Source organism: Gopherus flavomarginatus, chromosome 3 (assembly GCF_025201925.1).
Source record: "Gopherus flavomarginatus isolate rGopFla2 chromosome 3, rGopFla2.mat.asm, whole genome shotgun sequence".
NCBI lineage: Eukaryota > Metazoa > Chordata > Testudines > Testudinidae > Gopherus > Gopherus flavomarginatus.
Genome location: NC_066619.1, coordinates 82956750 through 82980011, shown reverse-complemented (window position 1 = coordinate 82980011; position 23262 = coordinate 82956750). Strand labels below are relative to the sequence as shown.

At 37.2% G+C, this 23262-nt stretch overlaps 1 protein-coding gene across 1 annotated transcript in view; it reads right to left on the bottom strand.

Annotated features, from left to right (window-relative positions):
• Nucleotides 1-1360: 1360 nt before the first annotated feature.
• The window catches only part of CHSY3 (chondroitin sulfate synthase 3), a 243613-nt gene continuing 221711 nt past the window's right edge, over nucleotides 1361-23262 (bottom strand). Inside the window, exon 3 of the mRNA XM_050945692.1 lies at nucleotides 1361-5636. Coding sequence (XP_050801649.1) covers nucleotides 4074-5636 — 1563 coding nt within the window. The 3' untranslated portion in view covers nucleotides 1361-4073. The remainder of the gene's footprint in view (nucleotides 5637-23262) is intronic.

The window sequence follows — 23262 nt, the reverse complement described above, 5'->3', positions numbered from 1 at the left end:
CTGGAAATATCACACTGTTTCAAAAACGTTCGAATGCTGTGGCAACATCTACTGAAAAGGGAAGAACCAAAGAAAAAACGAAGTGGGAAAGCGAGGGTGGAGCATGGAAACCTAGATCATTAGTCAAGTGAATAAATGCAGATGGAGTAAAATGAAGAAAAAAAAGCAGAATATTAGGAAGGAATAAAAGAATACGAATCGATTGTTATTTAACTTTTGGTTTTACTTAAAGTAAAAGAAGCTTTTTCTGTTATTCACTAGTAGTAAATATTGATTTCAGCACCCTAACTACTACCACTACTAAAACTAAACTTGCGTATATTTCTCATACAACCTCTTTTGTTTCCTTGCTTGTTTTGTTAACTTTGGGAAGCCTTAGGGATATTTGTTTTTTCCTTTTATAAACAGAGCTCAGACATAAACATTTCACTAGACAGAAATTCACTAATTCTCAGCCATGTTTTTTTAATCATTTCAACTGGTGCAGGAAAGCAAAAGCAACAGACTGCAGCTGCCTTCTTGCCATATCTTAAAGATATCTTTGTCATCTAAAGTGAAATTCTCCATGTGACTAATCCGTATGTTAATTAATCACTTTTATAATTTTTGCAGAAAACCCAAAAGGTTAAAATGACCCAGTTACTTCATTGTGGAAAAATGCTCATAACATGCTGTACAGAAATGTTCTATCTAAATAGCAAAGATTTGTAGTGCAGTCACATAACGTATTAAAATCATTACAGTCATTGGCAGCTCTGCCTCAATATTTTAGCTGGAGCACTGTAACTCTCACCTGCACATGGGCTCATTAAGGTCACTATTAAAAAAGTCTCTCTCACTCTGCTGGACTAATCAGTGAAGCGTAGACATTTCCCACCATGTCCTGTTGCTCCTCGAGTGTATTCTATGCAGTCTAGGGGACAGTAAAGTTGCCCCAGAGGGATCCTTTATCTAGAAGATTTAAATGTATTAACTTAACTGCTGTGAAAAGCACACTGCATTGGGAGAGAAACAAATATGTTACTTCTTTTTAATTTTCTGATTTTTCTGAGCAGAGCAGTGTCCCAAAGGCAGAAGTACCAATAGGCACAACCCATTTGTCAGTAATCAGAAAATTAAAGTAACTCTCCTATTTCCATCTCCAGGAGACTGTGAGATTACAGTCTATTTTATTGTTCATCCATTGACTACATGCATGCAAAGGGATAGTGTACACACATACTAGAGATTTCATTTTACAGTTAAAATATGATTAAAATGGGAAAAGAGCAAACAAACAGTGGACACTCGTGCCCTTACCTACACATTCATAACATCACTCTAATGTTTTTGTCTCAGTATTTTTTTTATTATGATCTTATTAAAAGGGGCATTATACGTTAAACTAATGCAAGTTCTTGTTATCTCAGGACAGTTATTCCAAAAACAATGCAGTATTTTATAATGAACATTTATAATCAGGTTTGTGACAAAGTAATTCATCATGTAAACAAATGAAGAAGTCGTGCAGTAAATACGTATCTGTAATAGTAAGTACTGACATATCACTTACGACTCAAACCAGCAAGCCCTCTGTACAGCATTACCACTAAAATGAATGTTTTGGTCTCTTTTTTTAATTTGAGCTGAGCAAATACTTCATGGTCAATATGCTATCCAGTGTAATTAGAACTGGAATATACACAAGCAGATCAAAAGCTCTTCCAGGGCTATGGCCAGATGACAGACATCTACCGGTGAGTATTCATTTTCTGACATTTGCTATTTGAGCTGTCTTGGTTAGCTGTGTTTGGTCAGATTAATCATGTTGCCTGTTCTTGGTTCCCTAATTGAGCAAGAGTGCAAGCACTTTAGGTATAAATAGTTATGCAAATTTAAATTTTGGGTTCCATAAATATTTTCACATGTAACTATGAAAGTTACTTTCTCCAAACATTTGTGTCAGCAGCAGTGGACTGGCCTGCAGGAAAAGGAGAGAAGAGGAGTCCTTCCAAGGCGGTCTGGGCAATTGCAACTCCACCTCCACCAGCACCACCTCTTTCTTCACAAAGATGAAGGCGATGGCAATAGTCTTCTCTCAGTTGAAATAAAGAGGGCTGGAATTACCACTGCCATCACTTCATGTTGTGATTTTTTTAATGAGCTCTCCTGTCTCAGTGCCTGGGCTGCCCTTTGCCTATTGCTACTTCTTGTGTTTGAACTTTGAATTAAACATATTACTGTACTATAAATTCTGGGCTAGCGCAAAGATCATGCCTCCTAGTGTTTATCATGATAGTACGTTAAATTGAAACATAAGAGACATCAGAGGGCAACTGCGGCCAATTCTGGGCCCAAATCCTGTGTCCCCACTCTTCTCCACCGGTGATGCCTTCTCCTTGCAAGGATTAATTTCTAGATTTGAATTCTATTGAGCCTTCTGCCAACCAGAAGGGATCTGTGGGATCTATACTTAATCTGTCTCTGTTGCAGTAGTCTTGGGTAGCCAACAGGTCTTCAGGCCTATAGACAATTTCCCTGTATGTCTGTACAATAAATATCAGTCACTTGGAAAGAGAATACAAAGGGGCTGAACATATTCAAAACAAGTTTGCATAAACATATGAACAAATACTTGAGGGATATTTATTTGCATCATTTGCCCAGCTCTTCTTGCAATACAGTTTAAAGTCAACTGCATTAGTTATAACATACATCCAACATATTAACTCAAGCTTGGCTAAAATCTGATGGTTTCTTGTGTATGCTTTGCAAGTTGTTACCCAAGACTCTGAGTAAAATATTCTAAATGTGTGTCAAAAAGAAAGATAAAGAAAATTTGTGCAAGAAAACACTACCTGAAGAGAAAACATGAATAATGTTTAAAATGATTACATATTTTCCCTATACAAAAAACCTAAGTATAAAAATTGACTTTATATTTATTTTTTCTTATGTTGGTTTCATTTTCAATACTCCACAGATCCATAATATGACAATTTCAGGCTGTCCAGAAAGATAAATCTTAACACAGTCCTATAACCTTCACTAGCATAAATATATTGGCAAGGAACTTTGACCAGCAGTAGTAAATTTTCATACTTAAATAATTATTATTTTTTATAATTTTTGAAATTTTACAGTGGTTGGTTTCTGAATACCAATATTAATGCACAAATGTAAAAAAGGCAATTTTAATTAACCCTTTTTTGTCACCCTTTGTATCAAGTGCAGCTTTATGAAAGGAATGTAAAAGAAAATCATTTATATATTAGAGACATTTTAAAAAGAGACACAGCAACTTATTCTATGTTTTGAAAAAGAATACTGTTTGTCTATACTTTATTATAAATAATCATGTTCTGTCATAGTTTCTTCTTGCCAGCAAATGAAGGACATTGTTTCACACAGCTTCTAAAATGTACATGAGTATTTGATTAAATCATGTTCCCTTGAGAAAATAAAGTTCATTTGCACAGAGCAGACAGTAATGAGGAGCTCATTATTACAATAAGACTTTTAAGGACCTTGGTAACCAGTACCAGTTGCATTTGGAAAGACACTCCTCAGTTTTTCTTTTTTTAAAAAATAAAGGTACAATCATAATTATTCATTTACTTTAAAAATTCTTAAGATGACGAAAAGTAGTGTTTATATATATAAGTCCTTGTATAAATTATAAAACTCAAGTTTATGTTACAGAGTTCCTTCCCCAGAGGAAGCATAAAGCACTTTTGTGGTACCTTCACCAGTAAATATTTGTATCACATTAAGTTTGACAAACACAACAAAGACTGATATTGCATCCTAAAGCCCAAAGAGAACATTCCTTTGATGCAGTCTCTCATGATGGATGTGCTCCATGGGATCATTTGATTGCCATGAGTTCAGTCAGTTTTGAATAAAGGGCATAGGAAAGTAACACATCTAACCAGCTCAGTAGAAATTGGAAATATTAGTGTACAGCAGTCTCATCTTTTTTGAGGTCAAAATACACCCTTTGGAAGACAAAGAGGAGTTTAAGAATATGACAATAAAATAAAAAGAAAAACAATGAGGTAAACTCCCCCAAAAAGGCAGAATGAGCTGGAATGTCAGGAGAGAGTTCGATTGTACCTGACACCTAAATGTTTTTCTAGCCAAAGTTCAGCCAGCTGCATGGTAGATGCAAATGTACTTGCTTTGGACCCCAAGCACATTTTATATTGTTTAGGGTCTAAATTAGGGTCACACTGAACCGGATGAAAAACATGTACAACTCCTACTTCTTGACTTCTAAAAGCCTTCAGCCCAGAAGTTATTACTTTAGTAAAGAGGTCTACATCCTCAAGTCCCCAGCCCTGAATTGAGGTATCAAATCCACCAGCACTCAGTAGATCACTTTTGTAAATACAAGTGATTCCAAATCCATAGTCTCGCCAAAATCCAGTTTTCTTTGTGAAAACAAAGTTACTGTCACCGGGAGGGTTGCCTCCATATATTACTTTTGGATCATATTGACTAAAGATGATGGGATAATAAACCTGCTGCCCTTGAATAGTATTATCTCTACATCGTTGAAGAAAGTCTGGTGTGAATATCAGGTCAACATCACAGAATAGCAGCAAAGTGTCATTGTCAAATTGAGAGGAGGCCATTTCAAGACCTAAACCTCTGGAAAAGTCCCCTGTCATAGGAATTAGGGTCATATCTGCCTTCGGATACTTATTATGATATTCTTTAATTAACTCTCTGTGTTTGCTGGAATCTTGGCCAGAATCAGAGCTGAACAGAATTACTGCCAGCTTTACGTTCTGCCTGGGAATAACACAAGTCTTTTCAAAATTCTCCATAAATCTTAAGAAAATGTCGTATCTTCCTGTGAGAGGGACAAGAATATGTATTTTCTTGTCACTATGTCCTCCTATTTCTTTGGTGCCCTGAAATGATGAAAAAATCTTTAAAGAATTTGAAAGAAAAGAAAAAGACCGAGTATCACTGTTAATATTCTCCACAAGGCTTCTTACATCCAGTTCCTCTGCCTCTTTGAAAAAAGGCTTGCTAAACAATTGCTGAAGGTAAGCATGACGTCTCACTGGAACTGTAAGTTTTCTTCCTTTGTGTCTTTTGTACAAAAGCAGTAAATCCAGGATGTACTCCACTCCATGCATAGGATCAACCCTACGGTAGCCGTATTGTATTTCCTTGAAATCAATAAGCCTTCCTCTAGATTTAGAGTTTTCATTTATCATTTCCATTACTTGCATCACTGTGTCATCCAATGCTGCCCGCAGAATGCTATTAATGCTTTGTCTGGGTGGCTGATTCTCAGCCACAGAGTAAAGAAGCTTCCCTGTCAGGAATTCCCATTCAATTACTTCATTCCTTTCACGGGGCTGGAAGCGATTGAAAGATGGCATCATTCCCAGCTGCTGATCTTCCTTATTTATTTCACTGTTACTGAGCTTGCTCATTAGGGCACTTTCTCTATGGAGCTGGATGGTGCGATAGCGTAGTTCTGAAATTTTGCGGCTCAGTATGTAATTGTGGAGTCTGTATTGGTAGGCTGGCCTTTTATTTGGATGAAGTGTTATAGCTGTGTGTATTTTACTGTTGTGAAGATCTTGGATGTAACCCTTCCGGTTGTGTTCATAATTTTCATGGAACAATTGCTGCATCTGGAGGAGGAAGAAAATAAATGCAGTTAGGTAGGAAAAATGTTAAAAAATGCAAGCCAATGAACACCTGTTAACTTATTGTGATTTACTTTTCACATCACAGTTTTAAAGTCAAATATTGCATATTAATCGTGTATATTTTATCTATTATCTATTTAAGTTCAAGTAGGGCCTACAATGGGCAAATAAAGTCTCATAAATAAATTGATATCTTGTGCTTATCTTTACTTATTCTACCTGGAAAACCGGATATCATTTTTAAGTTCATGCACACAGTAGTAAATCATGTCAGCAGTTTTTAGTAGAATGTCAAAACAGATGATGTACAAGTTGAATTTTGGAAAGCATTCAATTCCTCTCATAAGCATCTATCAATATATAAACCATCATCTGTACAGATCCTTACTGCACAGTTATTACGGAGGCTGAGTGACGGAAGATTTTTTTTTTTTTTTTTTTAAACAGAAACTTGAATTTACGTTAAGGTACACCTGAGCAGCTCCAAGTAGCTAATAATTCCTATTGCAACAACCAAATGGATAGAGCTTCTCAACACTGATTAAGCAAATTAACCTCATTTAACAAATTTGTTAGTTTTGTTCCACAGAATATGATTAAGTGACTACATTATAATCACTGGGATACAAAGCTCTGGGAGTGATGCAAACAGCAACTTGCCCAATCAAACTATACCTGTCATGCTAGTATCATTTACTGTAATGCACTATTGATTTCTGAGGTAAGAACATCCTACTTCTGTCAGATTACTAATTGTAATGAATTATAATTGTAACTAGTGGTTAAAGCACAGGGCCAGGAGTTAGAAGATCTTGGTCATATACCTGCCTATGCTACTCACCCACTCTTGGGCAAGTCATTCACTCTTTCTGTGCCTCAATTTCCCCTCCTCATAAACTGTTCTTAATGTTCATTACTGTTTGTAAAATGAATTAAGTACTCTCTTAAATGGGAAGCAATAAAGAAGAGTGAAGTATTATTAACCCTTCTTAAAATACATTTAAGTCATACCATCCTTTGATGAGATAACAAACACTGACTTTAATTGGAAGCATGTTCTCAATAATACAACAGAAAAGAAAAAGCAGGCTGTTTTCTTTCTTTGATTAATGGGAAACAGCCTGATCTGTAATTACATTATATAGAAAAGGGGAATGTGTTCATTAGATAGGAAATGCTGTTCAGAGCCTTGTTGGTCAACTGAGGCACTAATTAGATCTTGAGGTTCGTATTGAAGTCTGTCTTCTATGCACTGCACAGATCAGCAAAGATGACATCTGATAACAGAACAAACAATATCCCAGCTTAAAATGTTTAACTAATTCACTTTATTACCAACCTCTCTAGAATATTTTGCTACTCATAGATAATATTAACCTATTATGCTAAGAACCAAAAGGGCAAAAATGTAATAGGCCTATTAGCAAAAGATCCTACAGCAGAAAATACAAAATCATAATATTTAGAAAAGATGTTATTAATTTCATGCATCACTTCAACATATTGCTATTTCTTCTTCTGTAAATGTGTTTGCTTGTGTAAATAAAACAATTATTGTCAGTCACCTCTGTATTTCAGATCCACTTTGCAGGGTCCTAGAGCCTGGGCTCCAGCCTGAGCCCATACATCTACAACACAAACAAACAGCTCCTTAGCTCAAGCCTGACAAGCCCGAGTCAGCTGGCCTGGGCCAGCCACAGGGTTTCAGTTGCAGTGTAGACATACCCTTAGATAGTACAATCATCTTTAAATTTTTCCTTAAATTTTCAGTTGCATTCTTCATTGTTATCCTGCTAAATTTGTGGAGAAAAATACTTTTTTGTGCAAAGTGGGAGGTGATGGTAGTGGTAAAGGACCTACTACAAAACCTACTTCTCGCCCTGGCAGCTATAATTAGTATAGCAACCCTTTCTGTATCTTTCCATGCATTCTTGAAAAGCTCAGAATCCTGAAACTCGGTAGCTATTACTGACAATATGTAAAATGTTTATTATGGTAGTGCCTAGGTGCCGACCAAGAGTGTGCAGCCATTGTGTTAGGCACCGTAGAAATGCAGAGTAGTAAATGGTCCCTGCCATGAAGAGCTTACAGTCTAAACAGACAAGACAAATGCAGGATAGGGAGAGAGGTAGAACACACAAGTAGAGTGAACAATGTGATGGCAGCAAACATCATGTTAGTTTCGTTATTATTATTTGGTGGGTACACTTAAGAGGGGATAAGTTAATAATAAAGGAAAGGGAGGGTATGAGGGAGTGAGGAGACATGGCAGGTGAAAAGGGGGTAAAAGGGACTGGTGTGAAGTGAAACTTAGGTGAAGAGACTGTAAGGAAAAGGGACGGGGAGAGAGCTACAGTGCAGATGGGATGGAACAAACAGCCAATCAGCACAGGGCAGAGGAAATACAATCAAAACTATAGAAAGTTCTCTGAGTATTCAAAAGACATTCTGCTTTGGCTGCTCCTGCTCCTACTGGCTGGAGCCTTTAACTGGTTCCAAGCTGCAATTTCTCCCAAGCCCATGTGGTGGAGGTGAGGAGAGGCACCACCTGGGTCCTAGGGGCTATGCACTGATAGCTCTGTACAAGTCATTAGTGCATTGCAGCAAACTCTCATGTCCTTTGGAGAACAGGATTAGAATGCATCATGATCTTGGTAAATCAGAGAACTGGTCTGAAATCAAGACAATGAATTTTAATAAAGACACATGCAAAGCACTGCACTTGGGAAGGAAAAATCAAATGTATGGCGACAAAATGGGGAATAACTGGCTAGGTAGCAATACTCCTGAAAAGGATTTGGGGGCAATAATGGATCACAAATTGAATATTAATCAACAGTGTGATGCAGTTCTAAACAAGTCAAATGTCATTCTGGGATGCATTAACAGGATTGTTGCATATAAGACATGGGAGGTAATTTGTACCCCTCTATTTGGCACTGATGAGGCCTTAGTTGTGTCCAGTTTTGGGCACCACAATTTACGAAAGATGTGGACAAACTGGAGAGAGTCCAGAGGAGAGCAACAAAAATAATAAGAGATTTATAAAGCATGACCTATGAGGAAAGGTTGAAAGAATTGGGCATGTTTAGTCTAGAGCAGTGGTTCTCAAACTAGGGCTGTCACTTGTTCAGGAAAAGCCCCTGGCGGGCCGGGCCGGTTTGTTTATCTGCTGTGTTCGCAGGTTCGACCGATTGCTGTTCCCACTGCCCGTAGTTCACCGCTTTAGGCCAATGGGGGCTGCAGGAAGCGGCATGGGCAAAGGGACATGCTGGCTTCCCTTCCTGAAGCCCCCATTGGCCTGGAGCGGCGAACTGCGGCCAGTAGGAGCCGCAATCAGCCGAACCTGCAGACATGGCAGGTAAATAAACCAGCCCGGCCCGCCAGGGCCTTTCCCTGAACAAGCGGCAGCCCTAGTTTGAGAACCACTGGTCTAGAGGAGAATAAACTGAGGGGTGACATAATAACAGTCTTCAAATCTGTAAAAGGTTATTATAAAGATGATGGTGATCAACCGTTTTACATGTCCACTAAGGGTAGGACAAGAAGTTATCAGCTTAGTTTGCAGCAAGCAAGATTTAGATTAGATATTAGGAAAAAGAATATTTAGGCACTGACACAGGTTATCTAGGGAGGTTGTGGAATCCCTGTCACTGGAGGTTTGAAGAACAGGTTACACAAACACTGTGGTCAGGGATGGTCTAGATATACTTGGTCCTACCTCAGCATGGCAGGAAGGAATAGATGACTTCTTGAGGTCCCTTCCTGCCCCACATTTCTCTGGTTCATTGAAACACTGGCATCTTAGTATACAATGGATCAGATTCTCCATTGATCTTAATTGACACTGATTCATGACATGAAGTAAATGAGCTATTATAAATGATACCATCTGAGTTTTGGGCCCAGTGTGTCCAGATCCTGATCCCACTCAAGTCAGTGAGTGGGGAGAATCCTACTGAATTCTGTAGGAGCAAGCCCAATGTGTTAATTTTTCATAGGACTTTACTAATTTTTTCTGAAGAGATTGCTGCCTTTTGAATGATTCTTACAGCACAACTAGCAATATAGAATTTCTGAATGCATCTCTTCGAGCTGAAACTAGAAGTTGGCAAGAAATGTGAGTAATCCAATAATGCTCTAAGGAACTCTGAACTACAAGCAGTAGAAAAAAACATGGTGAGCTGAATAACAGTGAAGACAATGTTTCCTTTTATGCTTCAATAGTTAATACGTAAGCATAAGGTAATTTGCATTGCAAATCTTTAAACTTATTGTAATCTTTGTGATTTACTGATGTAATAACAAATGAAAGTCCTTGTTATATATAATGCAAATGCCCAAACCATCCCTCATTATTTTTACAAGACTAGTTTGTATTAAAAGACTGAATGCAAATGGAGCTTTTTAAATTAACACCATTCTTCTCTGAATATTGTTTGTAAAATTATTTCTTTCAGTTAAAAATCCAGGAATGAAACTTAATCCTCACCACAACCCTACTTTAAAAAAAATATGAATCATAATATTATAAGAACACCAGCATTTTATCTGCCTCATGGAACAACCAGCTTTTCATAGAACAACGGGGTACTTTTTCAGTCCTATCCTCCCCTTTCCCCAGATAGTTAAAGATTGGGTCTCATTCTGCATTTCTGAGCATCCAAAGCTCCTAGTGATTTCAAAGGGAATTTTGAATACACAAGGAATACAGAGCTGGGCTTGTAGTGATCTGATCATATGTGGTAGAAAACAAGCTCTTTAAAAACCCAATTTACACTGAAAGTGTATAATGCCCTCAGAGCCCCTCTAGTCACAGCAATCTTTTGAACTGAGAAAATTGTGGCTCTTTATGTTATCACTATATATATCTTCTTCCCGTAGTCTGAGCCATAGTGCAAAATTGATTTTACACCTGTAAAAACAATGGCTTTACTATTCATGTTATATTTGTGTATAGCTTATCTGCATTATGAACTAAAATGTTGTGGGGTGTCTTTGCCAACCAAACTGAAGCGTGAATTGAGTTTACTATTTAAATTACTGTAAGCATTACTGATCATGGGTTTTTTGTACCATGTACATACTGTTATGTTGATATACCCAGAAATAAAATACATCGTAGTGCAGTTGTGGTCACGGTAAAAGTGACTGCAAAAATGGTATTCTCTTACACAGCAGATCTGCCCTCTCTGCGTATTGTGAAACATATTTTCTTACTTTAGTGGCAAAAATATATTCCGCGGAGTCAATGCAGCTATGGAGAAAGAGCTGGATTTTCTTCTGTATTACACATCTTCAACAGAATTGTTAGATAACTTACAACTGCAGAATCTTTATGAAGTTACAGCCAGGATGAACAGGATGTTTTACCCCTTGTTAAGCATGCAGGGCTCAAAAGTGGAGAAAATCATCATTGTGGCCAGATTATTCCAAGAGTAGTTTCATTGTCATTGGGACTACTCACCAAGTATTATGAGTAAGGGTGACAAATTTCTGACCCTTGCTTACAAATAAAGATTTGTAAACTGGGTATATGTGAAATACAACAAAACTCTGCAATACCAGTTTTACAGGATCAGGTTTCAAAGCAGAACTGCACTTTAAGGAATTAATTTAACTCTTTGAATTTCCTTGCTTTTGTGAGTTTGATTTAAGCTCAATAGGTACATTATCTTTTGATTTCCTTTCTAATCTTGTTCAAGACCTTACACGGACATCAGCTCAGCTCACTTTGAGACTAACCAACATCAATCAAAGGCTCCGATAGCTCTGAAAAAATATTGTTACTCCATTAAGACAATGGTTTTTTTGACGTTCCATTTCCTCTTTTCTGGTTATTAAAAACAAAACAAACAAAACAGTGCCTCCCTATAGTGTTGGAAATACAATTCTAGAAGAGTGCACAAAAAACATTGACTCTGTGGCACTATATGTAAACTCCTTTATGTAGATGCTTCACCTAAACATACCAAAGAAATCAGCAAATATGTAACAAAGGCAAAAAGTCATATCAAGAAAGGAATTGGAAAGATTTAATTTCTGTAAATATCAAAAAGTTTCTTTTTGTAAATTAGTAAACGCCTTTCCTGTGAAGGCAATCTAGTACAATATACAGTGCATTTAAAAGCCACTAAAGTGACAATATATAAAGGGGAAAAGTTTAAGTTGAATCTGCACGTCACATAAAACGTCACATAAAACTGCTTGATAGTGGAAACATTACACTGAATAAGCCAATAGCTTTACGCAAACTATGCTTTTATAACTTTGGAGTATATACTGCAGATTAAAAACTGGGAGTCACTGTTGCTCTTTCTAACAAATTCCCGTGAGGAACTGGTTACAGTCTCTTATGTCTCTAGGTCAGAATACTTATCTGACTTGTGGGTAAAGGCAAAACTAACCCCTTGGGGATGCTTTGTGCATACAGGATCTAATGGAGTGATTCACAATGTCATGGTTGCTGAAGCTGAGAGTGGTGTTTTTTCGGGAGAGCTCTCTTGCTCTTCCTGCACTTCTTTACTTACTTTATAATACACAATCAAAACGTGTACTCAAAATCGAACACACTTCTTTATGATGACCTTACTTCTACTGCAGACTCATATGCTCCTTCGTGTCCCAACGCTATTAATTTTTAAGGTCTTAAATAAACCTTAAAACCAGCCCTACTCAAGTTAATAAGCCAACAATATAACTGATGCTCAGACTGTGTTTGGCCCTATATATTTCTACTGTCACGTACAGGCAGTTAACTGAAACTTACAAGACCGTTTATAGGCTCTGTTGGGAGTTGGATTTATAGGACTGTCAGTGAGGGCTGCATTCAAGACTGGATTAGACACAGAAAGGGAAAATATAAATTAGCTTGTCATTTTTAAATTTAACACTTAAAAAAATTAATAAATGGTCTCTGCAACCATTGTGAAATTGTTTTTGAAGATATCATCGAAACAATTGGAAGAGGTTAAAGAAATTTTTATCAGATCCTAGACTAGAGTCCTTTAAATATGTTCAAATGTCAATTAATAGGATGAAATCTGATTTCACATTTCCAGTATTGGGTATATATTTGAAACTTAATATTTCAGTGTTATGTGAATAACATTCCAATTTGGGTAACAATATCCCATTTTATAGTTCAGATATTCTCCTCATATTCAAGACATGCACAGTTTATACATTAGCTCATTGCAATGATCCTAATATCTGAGCTTCCACTGCAAGCCCCAGAACAAACCCCCCACTGTACTGTATAGATGCTTCATTTTTTTCATGTAAAAGCATTATTAGCTTGATCAGAAGATTAAAATGCTCCAGTACATCTAGAGGGTATTTTGTTCACTGTATGGTCATATTACAGAGCATCGCACAATCCTTGACTGGGATTCCTAGGTGTTAACATAATATAAATAAACAGCACCAACAAATAATTTCTTTCCTTTTTTTAAAATATGTTTGGCAATAAAGACAAACCATTCTTTCTGCATCAGTATTCTCATATGCCCTAATGGGAAATCTTTATACAACTGGGAAAGAACATTTATTATATGGTACAGGGAAACACCAACCCCTAGAATTTACAATAATGGGTAAAAAAATTATAATGATCAGTCCACATGAAAAGCCCTTCTAAAACTTTATTTTACATGCCCAATCCTCAATTTAAATCACTGGGAGTTTTGCCTGTGCATACTACAGTAGTACTATGTATAGGCAGCTTCCAGTATTACTGATTCATACACTGGAACATGAAATCATCACTGGACTCCAGGACCATGAACAAGCCCTAAATTGAGCTGGACTATTAATAATCCTACTCTGCACAATTAGTTGGCCCACCTTCCTTAAAAGAAGAAAAAAATATAAGGATCTAAATGAAAGCAATTAATTGCATTTAATATTCACCAAATAATAATCACTATAGTATCTTTAAAGGAAATAGTCTGATGTTTTATGTGTCAACGCAATTAATTATTCAAACGCAAATTTGTTTAGTTAGTACTTGTTTGGTGGTGTATTAAGGTCTGCTCAGGAATTATAACTGATGATAAAAAGACACCATGAAACTGAAAATTTTCTTGTTTAATGCCACTTTTGTGCTCAGTGCTGCTGGGGATTTTCTGTATAATTCTGTATAATTCCTTCTGATACTAATAAAAGAAGCCATACAAGTTTTTGAAAACCTTATATAGTCAACTATATATAGTCAAGAAATCTGTTAAGGCTATTAAGTATCAAATGTATGTATGTATGTATGTATTTATTTATTTATTTAGAGTTAAATAATAAAAAGATGCCTATCCAAAGCTCTCGGCACTCTACCATATCATCAGTAAAACAGTAAAATTCCAACAGCGTTAATCAATTGGTACAGTAATTCAACCAGCCAACCATCTACAAAAACGCCTTTCTTTTGCCAGTTCACCATGGGGGAAGCATATCATAAAGTCCTCTCCAAAAAGCTTATGAAACATAGCTCTTGAAGCCTGCTTGGGAGGTCACCAAATCTGGGATATTCTGGACAAAGGGATGTGTATACATGACATACAGTACACTTAACAATCAGGTTCTTGATACAGTCTATTTCTGGGAAAAGGAGGAAGTATTGTAGAGGCGGACATATAACAAATTGCACACTTTTCTGAGCAAACCAAGCAACAATTGGAAAAAGGTTCTACTTATACCACTCCATTTGTCCTTTCTTTTCACTCAGAAACAAGCCGAGTTAGAGGTATGCAGGGATGTGGGGTTTTTTCTTTCCTCTTTATACTTTTCAGAATTTGGCAAAAACTATAGGAGCTCAACAGAAATAGTCATATTGTCTTACTTAAGCTATCAAAGCTAATTACACACCTTCATTTTCAATTAACCAAACAGCTTGGCACTGTAACATGTTTTTCTGAATATCACCAAGCCTAAAACTATACAGTGATGTTCATTGGTCCCCATAAAATTATCCAATGTGCATCCTTTGAAGAAAGATATGCACTCTTCCCAAGCATGAAAGCACATCCTCTCACTATATCCATAACCAATAGCCAATAGTAAACTACCAATAGCTTGGCAAAAAGGAAAATCTAAGTCAGCACTTTGCCTTTGCCTCTTTGTCTGATCATTTCTATGGAAACTTTCCCCTTCAGTCATATGCATAAATAAAAATTTAAAAAATGTAAAATATTTTCATATCTGAAATTTTTCATAACTTATAATGGCAATCAGATTAATAAAGATAACTAAAGGACTGGAAAAAGACAGTTTGCTTCTAAAATAATTATTATGGGAAAAACGGAATTGACTGCAAAATCCCTCTAAATCTATTAGTATTTCCATACAATCCATAAATTAAAATACATCCAAAATCTGATTTCTTTTGAGGCACATAGGATTGTCATTTTGACTCCCCTTTACTGCTCATCAGCTGTATGATTTTTTAAGCTAAAAAGCTTTTACCATATAGTTACACAAATACACTTTGACAAACCTGTTTCCCCCCTCCCCCCTTAAAGAACGTCTTTATAGAATGGTTTAATTATGTGGAAAAAATTGATATAAGGTTGCATAACCAACAAAAAGACAAAGAATCTCTACACTATCACTGAACTCTAGAGAATATTACTTAAATTATATATAAGTGGAGTATCTATAGCTTCTTCTGATGAGCAGCACTATGAATTCTGATTTTAGACAGATACTATCAGCTAAAAAAAATCACATTGTCTGAAATGTTTTACTTATCTGTTTCAACTAATGCCTAAACCACCTATAGCAAAAATGGTTTTTTGATATATTTTTACTTTATTTTGTGCTTTTCACAGCACTTTGTGTAAAGTCAGTTTGACTGTTTCCCCTGTATAGTAGTCAATTACCCTGGTTGGGTAGTTCTTTCACCCAGCAATGGAGAGAAAAGCATTTGAACAGATTAAATTGTAAAAGACCAAAAACTGGGGGAAGAACTAAGGGATAGGTGTGCTGCCTGAGAAAACTTTTAACTTATATTTTAAAACTGATAAGGATTCAAGCTGACAGCATCCCTTTTAAATCACATTTACTTAGATTATAAACGTCTGTCATTGAAATCTTTAGGGCATTTTAGAGGAAGCTATACGGTTTCTCTGCATCAATCTTCACCACAAAAGAACTTGGGGCGATACCTAAAAACAGTGAATCAAGGGTAACAAAGCCTGAAGTATGAAAAATCAAAGTATGAAAAGAGGTGTTAAAGGAATCTGAAAAACAGTGAGTCAACAAAGCAGAAGCCACACATCCAAGAATTATAAGTAGGGCCCTACCAAATTCACGGCCGTGCAAAACACATGAGGGACCACGAAATCTGGTTCCCACCCATGAAATCTGGTCTTTTGTGTGCTTTTACCCACAACACTATACAGATTTCACTGCGGAGACCAGTGTTTCTCAAATTCGGAGTCCTGACCCAAAATGGAGTTGCGGGGGGGTCACAAAGTTATTTTAGGCGGTTGTGGTATTGCCACCCTTACTTCTGCACTGCCTTCAGAGCTGGGTGGCTGGAGAGCAGAAGTTGTTGCCCGAGCACCCACCTCTGAAGGCAGTGCCCCACCAGAGGCAGAGCAGAAGTAAGGGTGGCACGTTAGAGTATTACTACCCTTGCTTCTGCACTGCTGCCTTTAGAGCTGGGCTCTGGTCAGTTCTGATCACATAGCAAACATAGAGAAAATTAAGAGACAAGTAAAGAAAATGATTAGTGACATGGAAAGATTTCTCTAAAAAGACAGATCGAAAAGACTGGGACTACAGCTGGTTGAAAATTGGAATTTCCATCTCATGGGAAAATCTAATCTTCAAAATTTGTTTTCATCAAAAAGTGGGCTGAAAGACCAAAAGTTTTCATGGAATGGAAAGCTCTGAAAAATTTTGATTTGATATATTTTTAGTCAAAAGAAATTGTTTCACTATTTTCAAACTGAATTTTTTTGTTTCAATTTGTCAAATCAAATTGAAATGTTTAATGAAGGCTCAGTTCAACACTGAACTGAGTCTCTCTGAGCTGTTCTGTTATCTTATTATCCCATTCTCCTCTTATCAACCAGACTACATCTCCCTGATGTACCCAGGGCCGGCTCTAGCCATTTCGCCGCCCCAAGCATGGCGGCATGCCGCGGGGGGTGCTCTGCCGGTCGCCGGTCCCGCAGCTCCGGTGGATATCCCACAGACGTGGCTGCGGAGGGTCTGCTAGTCCCGCGGCTTCAGTGGACCTCCTGCAGGCGTGCCACCCTCTCGGCGACCGGCAGAGCGCCCCCCGCGGTATGCTGCCCCAAGCACGCGCTTGGCATGCTGGGGCCTGGAGCCGGCCCTGGATGTACCACACTGGTTGAACCAAAGGGGAGACTCTGGTATGTCATGAGATATTGAGTCTAGCCTGGGAGACTGAATCATAGCGTAGAACAGGGACAGAAGGCATCCAAACTACAGCTCCCAGAAGGCATTGTAGCAGCTCTGGTGGACTCAGATTCATGTTGAACTGACCTGAAATGAACCATGCTGATTCAAATCAGTACATTTTGTTTCAATTTTCCTAATGGAAAATTAGAGGAAAAAGTGCATTTCCTAAGGAAAATGTCTATTTTGCAGAAACTGTACATTCCATTGAAAAAACATTGACAGAAAATTTCCCACGAATTCTCATTGGAACTGTTCAATTTAGATAGGAGCCATATACACAAAATAATGAATGATGCAGATAGAAAAATCAGACATATCTATTTACCCAGTTATAATACAAGAAAAAAAAGAGCATTAAATGGCATTTAAAAGTCAGTAAATTTAGAATGTAGAAAAGGAAATACTTTATTATATAAAACAGCTAATCTCTGGAACTTGAGGGCACAAATATTATTGAGGCTTAGAGCTTCGCAGGATTTTAAAAAGGATTAATCATTTATTTATATGGATAATATGAACATCCAAAAAAACGTTAGAAGGGACATAAACTCTCACTGCTTCAGGGCAGAAGCCATTTAAAACTAATGAGGGTTAAATAGAAACTTCCTCTATGGGCAGGTAATTTAATAGTGGTTCACTGCAAGGAACTCAGCATGGGCTGGGTGCAGCTGAGCATCACGCCTATCAAGTTTAACATTAATAATTTTTTTCAGAGAAGTAAAAAAAGAACTAATAAAAAGAGAATTTCACAGTTATAAAACAGGATTCTAAATACCCACTGATAATAAGACAATTAGATGAACTGTTTGGTTTAGAATTATAATCTATTGTTAATTTGATGAGCCTTCATCCTAAACATATCTTAATATATGCTGTAAAAGTTCTGGTTTTACTACTGATTTAAGGGAGAATGGATGCTATGCAAACAACAGATTGTTTACTTCCATTTTACTCAGGCTTTGATGATTAAATATTCCTGCCTCGTAATCTTCTCATTTTATTTATTTATTTGTTTGTTTATTTTTAGCAGGATCCTGCAACCATGGGAGTCATATATACATGGTTCGAATGTGAGAAATGAACTCTTTCACCTACATGGAGACTTCTTAACAGTGGAGAATTAGCTTTAACTAGAGAGATCAGAAGCATCCTATAGGTCAGAACACTACTACATGAGTTGAAAAAGAAAATCAATTTAGTAAGAACAGTTTTATGTTATACTTTCTCACCAACAGGACATGCACCAGTGGTCCGCATAATAGGGCAGATTTAATCTTATCTCAGATTTAAATTTTTTACACTCACAGTGCATCCAGCCTTTACTCAGTTGAAGAACTGAACAGTATGATCTCCTTGTCAACCTAACTCATCTTTCTTTCATCATCAGTAAAAGAAAAGTAAATGTTCAAATTAAAATCTTATTCCTTATGGTGTAATCAACAAGATTAAGTAGAGCTTCATTCCAGCTGATTTTATTAACATTAAAGTTTTATGATAAATTATGAACATCCCTAGAGCTAAACAGCCAATTAAAATAACACAAGCATGGCAGGGTGTCTATTATAATGTTTTTCTTAGAAGAAATTCTAATTATATTGCCATTATACTTTTCCACAGGCAAAGCTATGTTTTGTTACAGGATGGAATGAAAATACAGAATTAATTAACATGAATGTATTCTTCTGACAACATAACTGAGAGTTAGTCTTACACTAAAAATAAACAAAATCCAAGCTGACTGAATTACATGCTTCATGCGGACTGAAAATACTGCATTGAACTGAACTCCTTCATCTTCCCAATAATACTAAAATATCCTTAATGAGATATCAGGGATTGTTCATTGTCAATTAGCTACTGCTGTTGATTAGTAGAAAGTGGAAGTCTTCCAGTTACAGTACAGTATCTTAAAACCCATTTTTAATACTGCCTCAGGCACCTTTAAATCAAAAGGGTAACAAAGTGCACATTTATGAAGTTATTAAATACAAAAAGTGTTACTATCCCCAGGGTGATCTAAGGACCTCGAAACCTGGTCCTTGCACTCCCACACATTTTTCCAGATAGAAGAAACCTGAGTATTAATTGGGTCCTATGTGATAATTGCTCACAATTAACATACAAACAGAAAAAGAGCTTAAAACGTTGCTCGTCATTAATGCACTAAAGCAGAAATAGTCTACATGTCCAGTATCTTGTATAATATTAATTACCTCATTAACCTTTATTATGACAACTTGGTCTCAAAGTGGTCAAACAGAGGGAAAATGATACAATAATTGCTGAATATATATGGATTACGGAATGAAGAAAATGAAGGCAAAGGGAGAAATGTAGTGCGGGAAGATGGCTAGGATAATACAGTGATCCATATGAAGATATTCAAGAGTAATTAGACCTCTTAATAAAAAAAGTAAACATGATGAGGAAAAAAATTCTGAAAAAGGTAATAGATAAAAATTTATTACCTCAGGGTTTGGGATGAGCAAACTGGTTCGGAACTAACCTGAACCACCTCCAATAACTGCCCTACAGCTTTTTGGGAGATTTAAGAGAATTTGATTAGTTAATTTTAATTTTCTTGATCTCAGTGTATTAAGAAGTATTACAGTATTACACAGAAATGATGAAAAACACTACAGCTTATGGGAGGAACACGGCAGAGTTTCATTATTTCAGGGATCTTCTATGCCCCATGCTATTCCGGAAGTCACACTAAATTATCACAGTGACCCCTTCTCAGCTTGGAATCTATCAGAAGGGCCTCACTGTTGAAATAAAAGTACAGATAGTTCTGTCTTTTCATGATGACCAAAGCATATAATCATAGCAAAAAGAGGTGCAGGTTTTACTCGCATGATCTCCAGGCCTTGCTACTTCTGATCAGGCTGAAAGTATGCCCCAAAAAGCTGTTTGAGTGAGACCTATGTAATGTAACACCAGCATGACTATCTACACCCATTTTATCCCTATTTGGAGAAATTATATTAATTATAATTATTATTTTATTTTATTTGTATTGCAGTTGTTCCCAAAAGTTCCTATCAAGAGTGAAGCCCCATTTGTGTTGGCTGTTGTACGATCACACAGCAAGACACCTTCTTTGTCCCTGAAATTTAAGATTCAATATAAAATAAGTCACAACAAATGAGTGTAAGAAACAACAGAGAGGAGTCAGGGATTCAAAGGGCAAACTAACCAAGGGCTGCCTATCATATCCTTTTACTAAAACTGGCCTCTGATGAAGCCAGAGTAGCTGCTTTACAGTACCTCCAAATGCATGCAAAGGCCTTCATCCAACTCTGGGTAGTTGCCTTAACAGAGTCCCCATTAAGACGTTGCTTAATATTTTCCAGGAAGCTGCCACAGAATGACTTTTGCTAACTTGGAGAGCTGCAAGCCCCTGGCTTTGTAAGTCTCAAGAATATAAAAACAGAACCATCTGGAAAGAGTCCTGCCACAGCAGAAAGGCATCTGTTAGCATTAGCATTTGGAAAACCCTTCAGTTTTAGAAGGATTAAATGTAACAGCTTAGTGAATATTCAGAGAATGAAGATTATTTCTCACGCAATTTTAATATCCAGAGAAATGGAGGCTGAACATTTCTTGATTCAAACAAAAGACTAATTTTATCTTGGGAATCAATCATTTCCCATCAAAATTATGAAGAAGTCAGGGTTCTGAACAATGCCTAATACCTACAAACAGGCTTAGAACAGATGTTGAAGTGTGGTTTAAAATATAAAGTTACAAAATGTGATGATTTCATACTCTGTTATTTTTTTCTTCAGAACAACTAATTATTTTTACAACTTGGGTAGAATTTCATTTCCATTATTAGAGTTTTTCCTGTTGGTGAATTTAAATTGCTCATTTAGCCTATGCTATGATATCTTCCTTTTCTTAAATGAAGCTGATAACACTATTGGCATAGTAGATTCAGTACACTGAATGACTACCAGAGAGCTTTGTCCTTGGATTCAAAATCAAAGAGCCAAGCACAAATTGGAGAGGTTTTTAAAGTAACATCTTCACAGAAACTTGAAAGATGCTATTGGTACATCTACAGTCCGCCCCCGCCCCCAGCCCCAGAGCGCTGGGAGGGAGAGCGCACGCGGCACTCCTGTAGCCTCCCTAGTCCTGGGAAGGCAAGTGGCGTGGCCCCAGCCCTTGGAGCCTAGCGGCACCACTGAAGTGACGTCTGGAGGTGGAGTGTGGGCAGGGCCATGCCTGGCTATGTTTGGATGCTCTGTCTACAGAAGCCGCTGAGGTCTACAGAGACCTGTCATTCACAGAGCAATGTCCATCCTATGTGTTAAGGCAAAGATCATGTGGGAAAAACAGTATGAGATCATGTAATTCAAGACCGTGTCATAATGTATAAGCAAAAGTGGAAGGGGAAACATGTCAAATTGAAGTTGCACAGGCAACCTTAAGTCTGGCATTTCCTAACTTTCAAGGGCTTGACTTTGCAATATTAACATTCATTTAACATTTTTATGTATTCTTCTCATTTTTTATTTTCTTTTAAAAAAGGCAAAACTGAAAAATCAGACATTTCGTCATAGGGAAGCCTGTTCTGCCATATGGACCGTAACTTTGATCATCAGCAGGGTTGTGACCTTTAGATCCACAGCACAGACTTCTACTACTTGATCTAATGAAAGTACACAGTAAAAGCAGTAGGCTGTTATCCTCTATACGGACCAGTCACTAGAAGGGAAGGAGACACACAATTTACCAGTGGGTTTGTTGATAGCAAAGGAATGTAGAAACTGAAGACTCCTAGGTTAAGTTCCAGGTTCGGCAGGAGAGTGTGCTCTAGCAGCTGGACAATTGCTGAGCAATTCCTGCTGAGTCTTTGCAGCCCTGGGATGGTGCATACTCATTTGTTTATGCGGATGGTGCATGTGCAACCAGGTTGGCATGCAGGAGTTGTGAAGGGATGCAGCATGTTAAGTGAAGACTGAATCTTCAGATAATTTAACTGCTAAACGAAATCTTTACTGAGAATGTGTAAACTGCAATTAGTTGGAGATTTATAACTTCGCCAAATTTTCACAAAGGTGGCAAAAGGACACAAAGTCCAACCCTCGTCAAACTTGAAGTACCTACTCAAAAGTCGAAGGTTAATAGAGCTTTTCAATTAACATTTAATTTTGTATTAATATATATATTTTTTCCCTAATTTTGATCTTGGAAACAACTCAACTTTTTCTGAAACTTTACAACAACAAAAAAATCAATTTTTGGGAGATGCCTGGCATTGAAAATTTCAGACCAAACAGTTAAAGTCTGGCAAAGTAAACAGTGTTTTATAATGGGAAGCACTGGGCAATCTTACTTATAGGCAGCACCTTAGCTCCGCCGATAATAAACAAAACCCCCACAGCTAACCTACAACAGATGATACCAGATTAGGCATTACAGGAGTACTATGGACCCTTGTGCTTCATGCTCAGGATTAGGTGTTCTCTGAGGAGAACTCTTCCTCTAAGGCAGGAAAGATGAAAGCTTCTCTTCATCTGAATAAAGCAAAGAAATTATTAAAGTACGTGTGATCAAAGAGTAGCACATATGTTACCTCTCTGTCTGTCAAAGAATTTCCTATCATACCTTTCACCAAAGTATCCAAGTCACCACTGCAAGATCTCCAGCGAGCTTCACAGTCATCTGTGCATTTCCATTCATTCCTTAGGAGAGGCTCTGCTTAGGTTTTAAAATGTTGGAGGGTCTTCATTCTTTCCTCTTCTTTTTATTTTTATTTTGCTCTAATTTTATTTATTTTCATTTTTATATGTACTTTTAATCATACAGTTGTAGTGGTAAATCTCAAAGAGGAAAACCTTACAATGTGCCCTAATGCTGGCCAAAGTCTGGATCAATCTGATCTTTTTCAGGAACTCAGTCCAGTGCTTAGGTATTATATTTGGGTAGGGAATTATGTCATTATTTCCCTCTATTAAATGGAGTTATAATCACTGAAGAGAACCTGCTTCTGTACCCTGGGCAATACCACCCAGTTCTTTTGCTTCTATTGGTTGATACTACCATCTCTCATTTGAGACTTGCACCTGTTACTTCCTCTGAAGAACTTGTTCTCATCTGAGGCTCCCCGCTAATATTGAACAAAAGGTTCTTTCCCCAAACCCTTAGGCTGCATATAGCACCATGATATCATTTT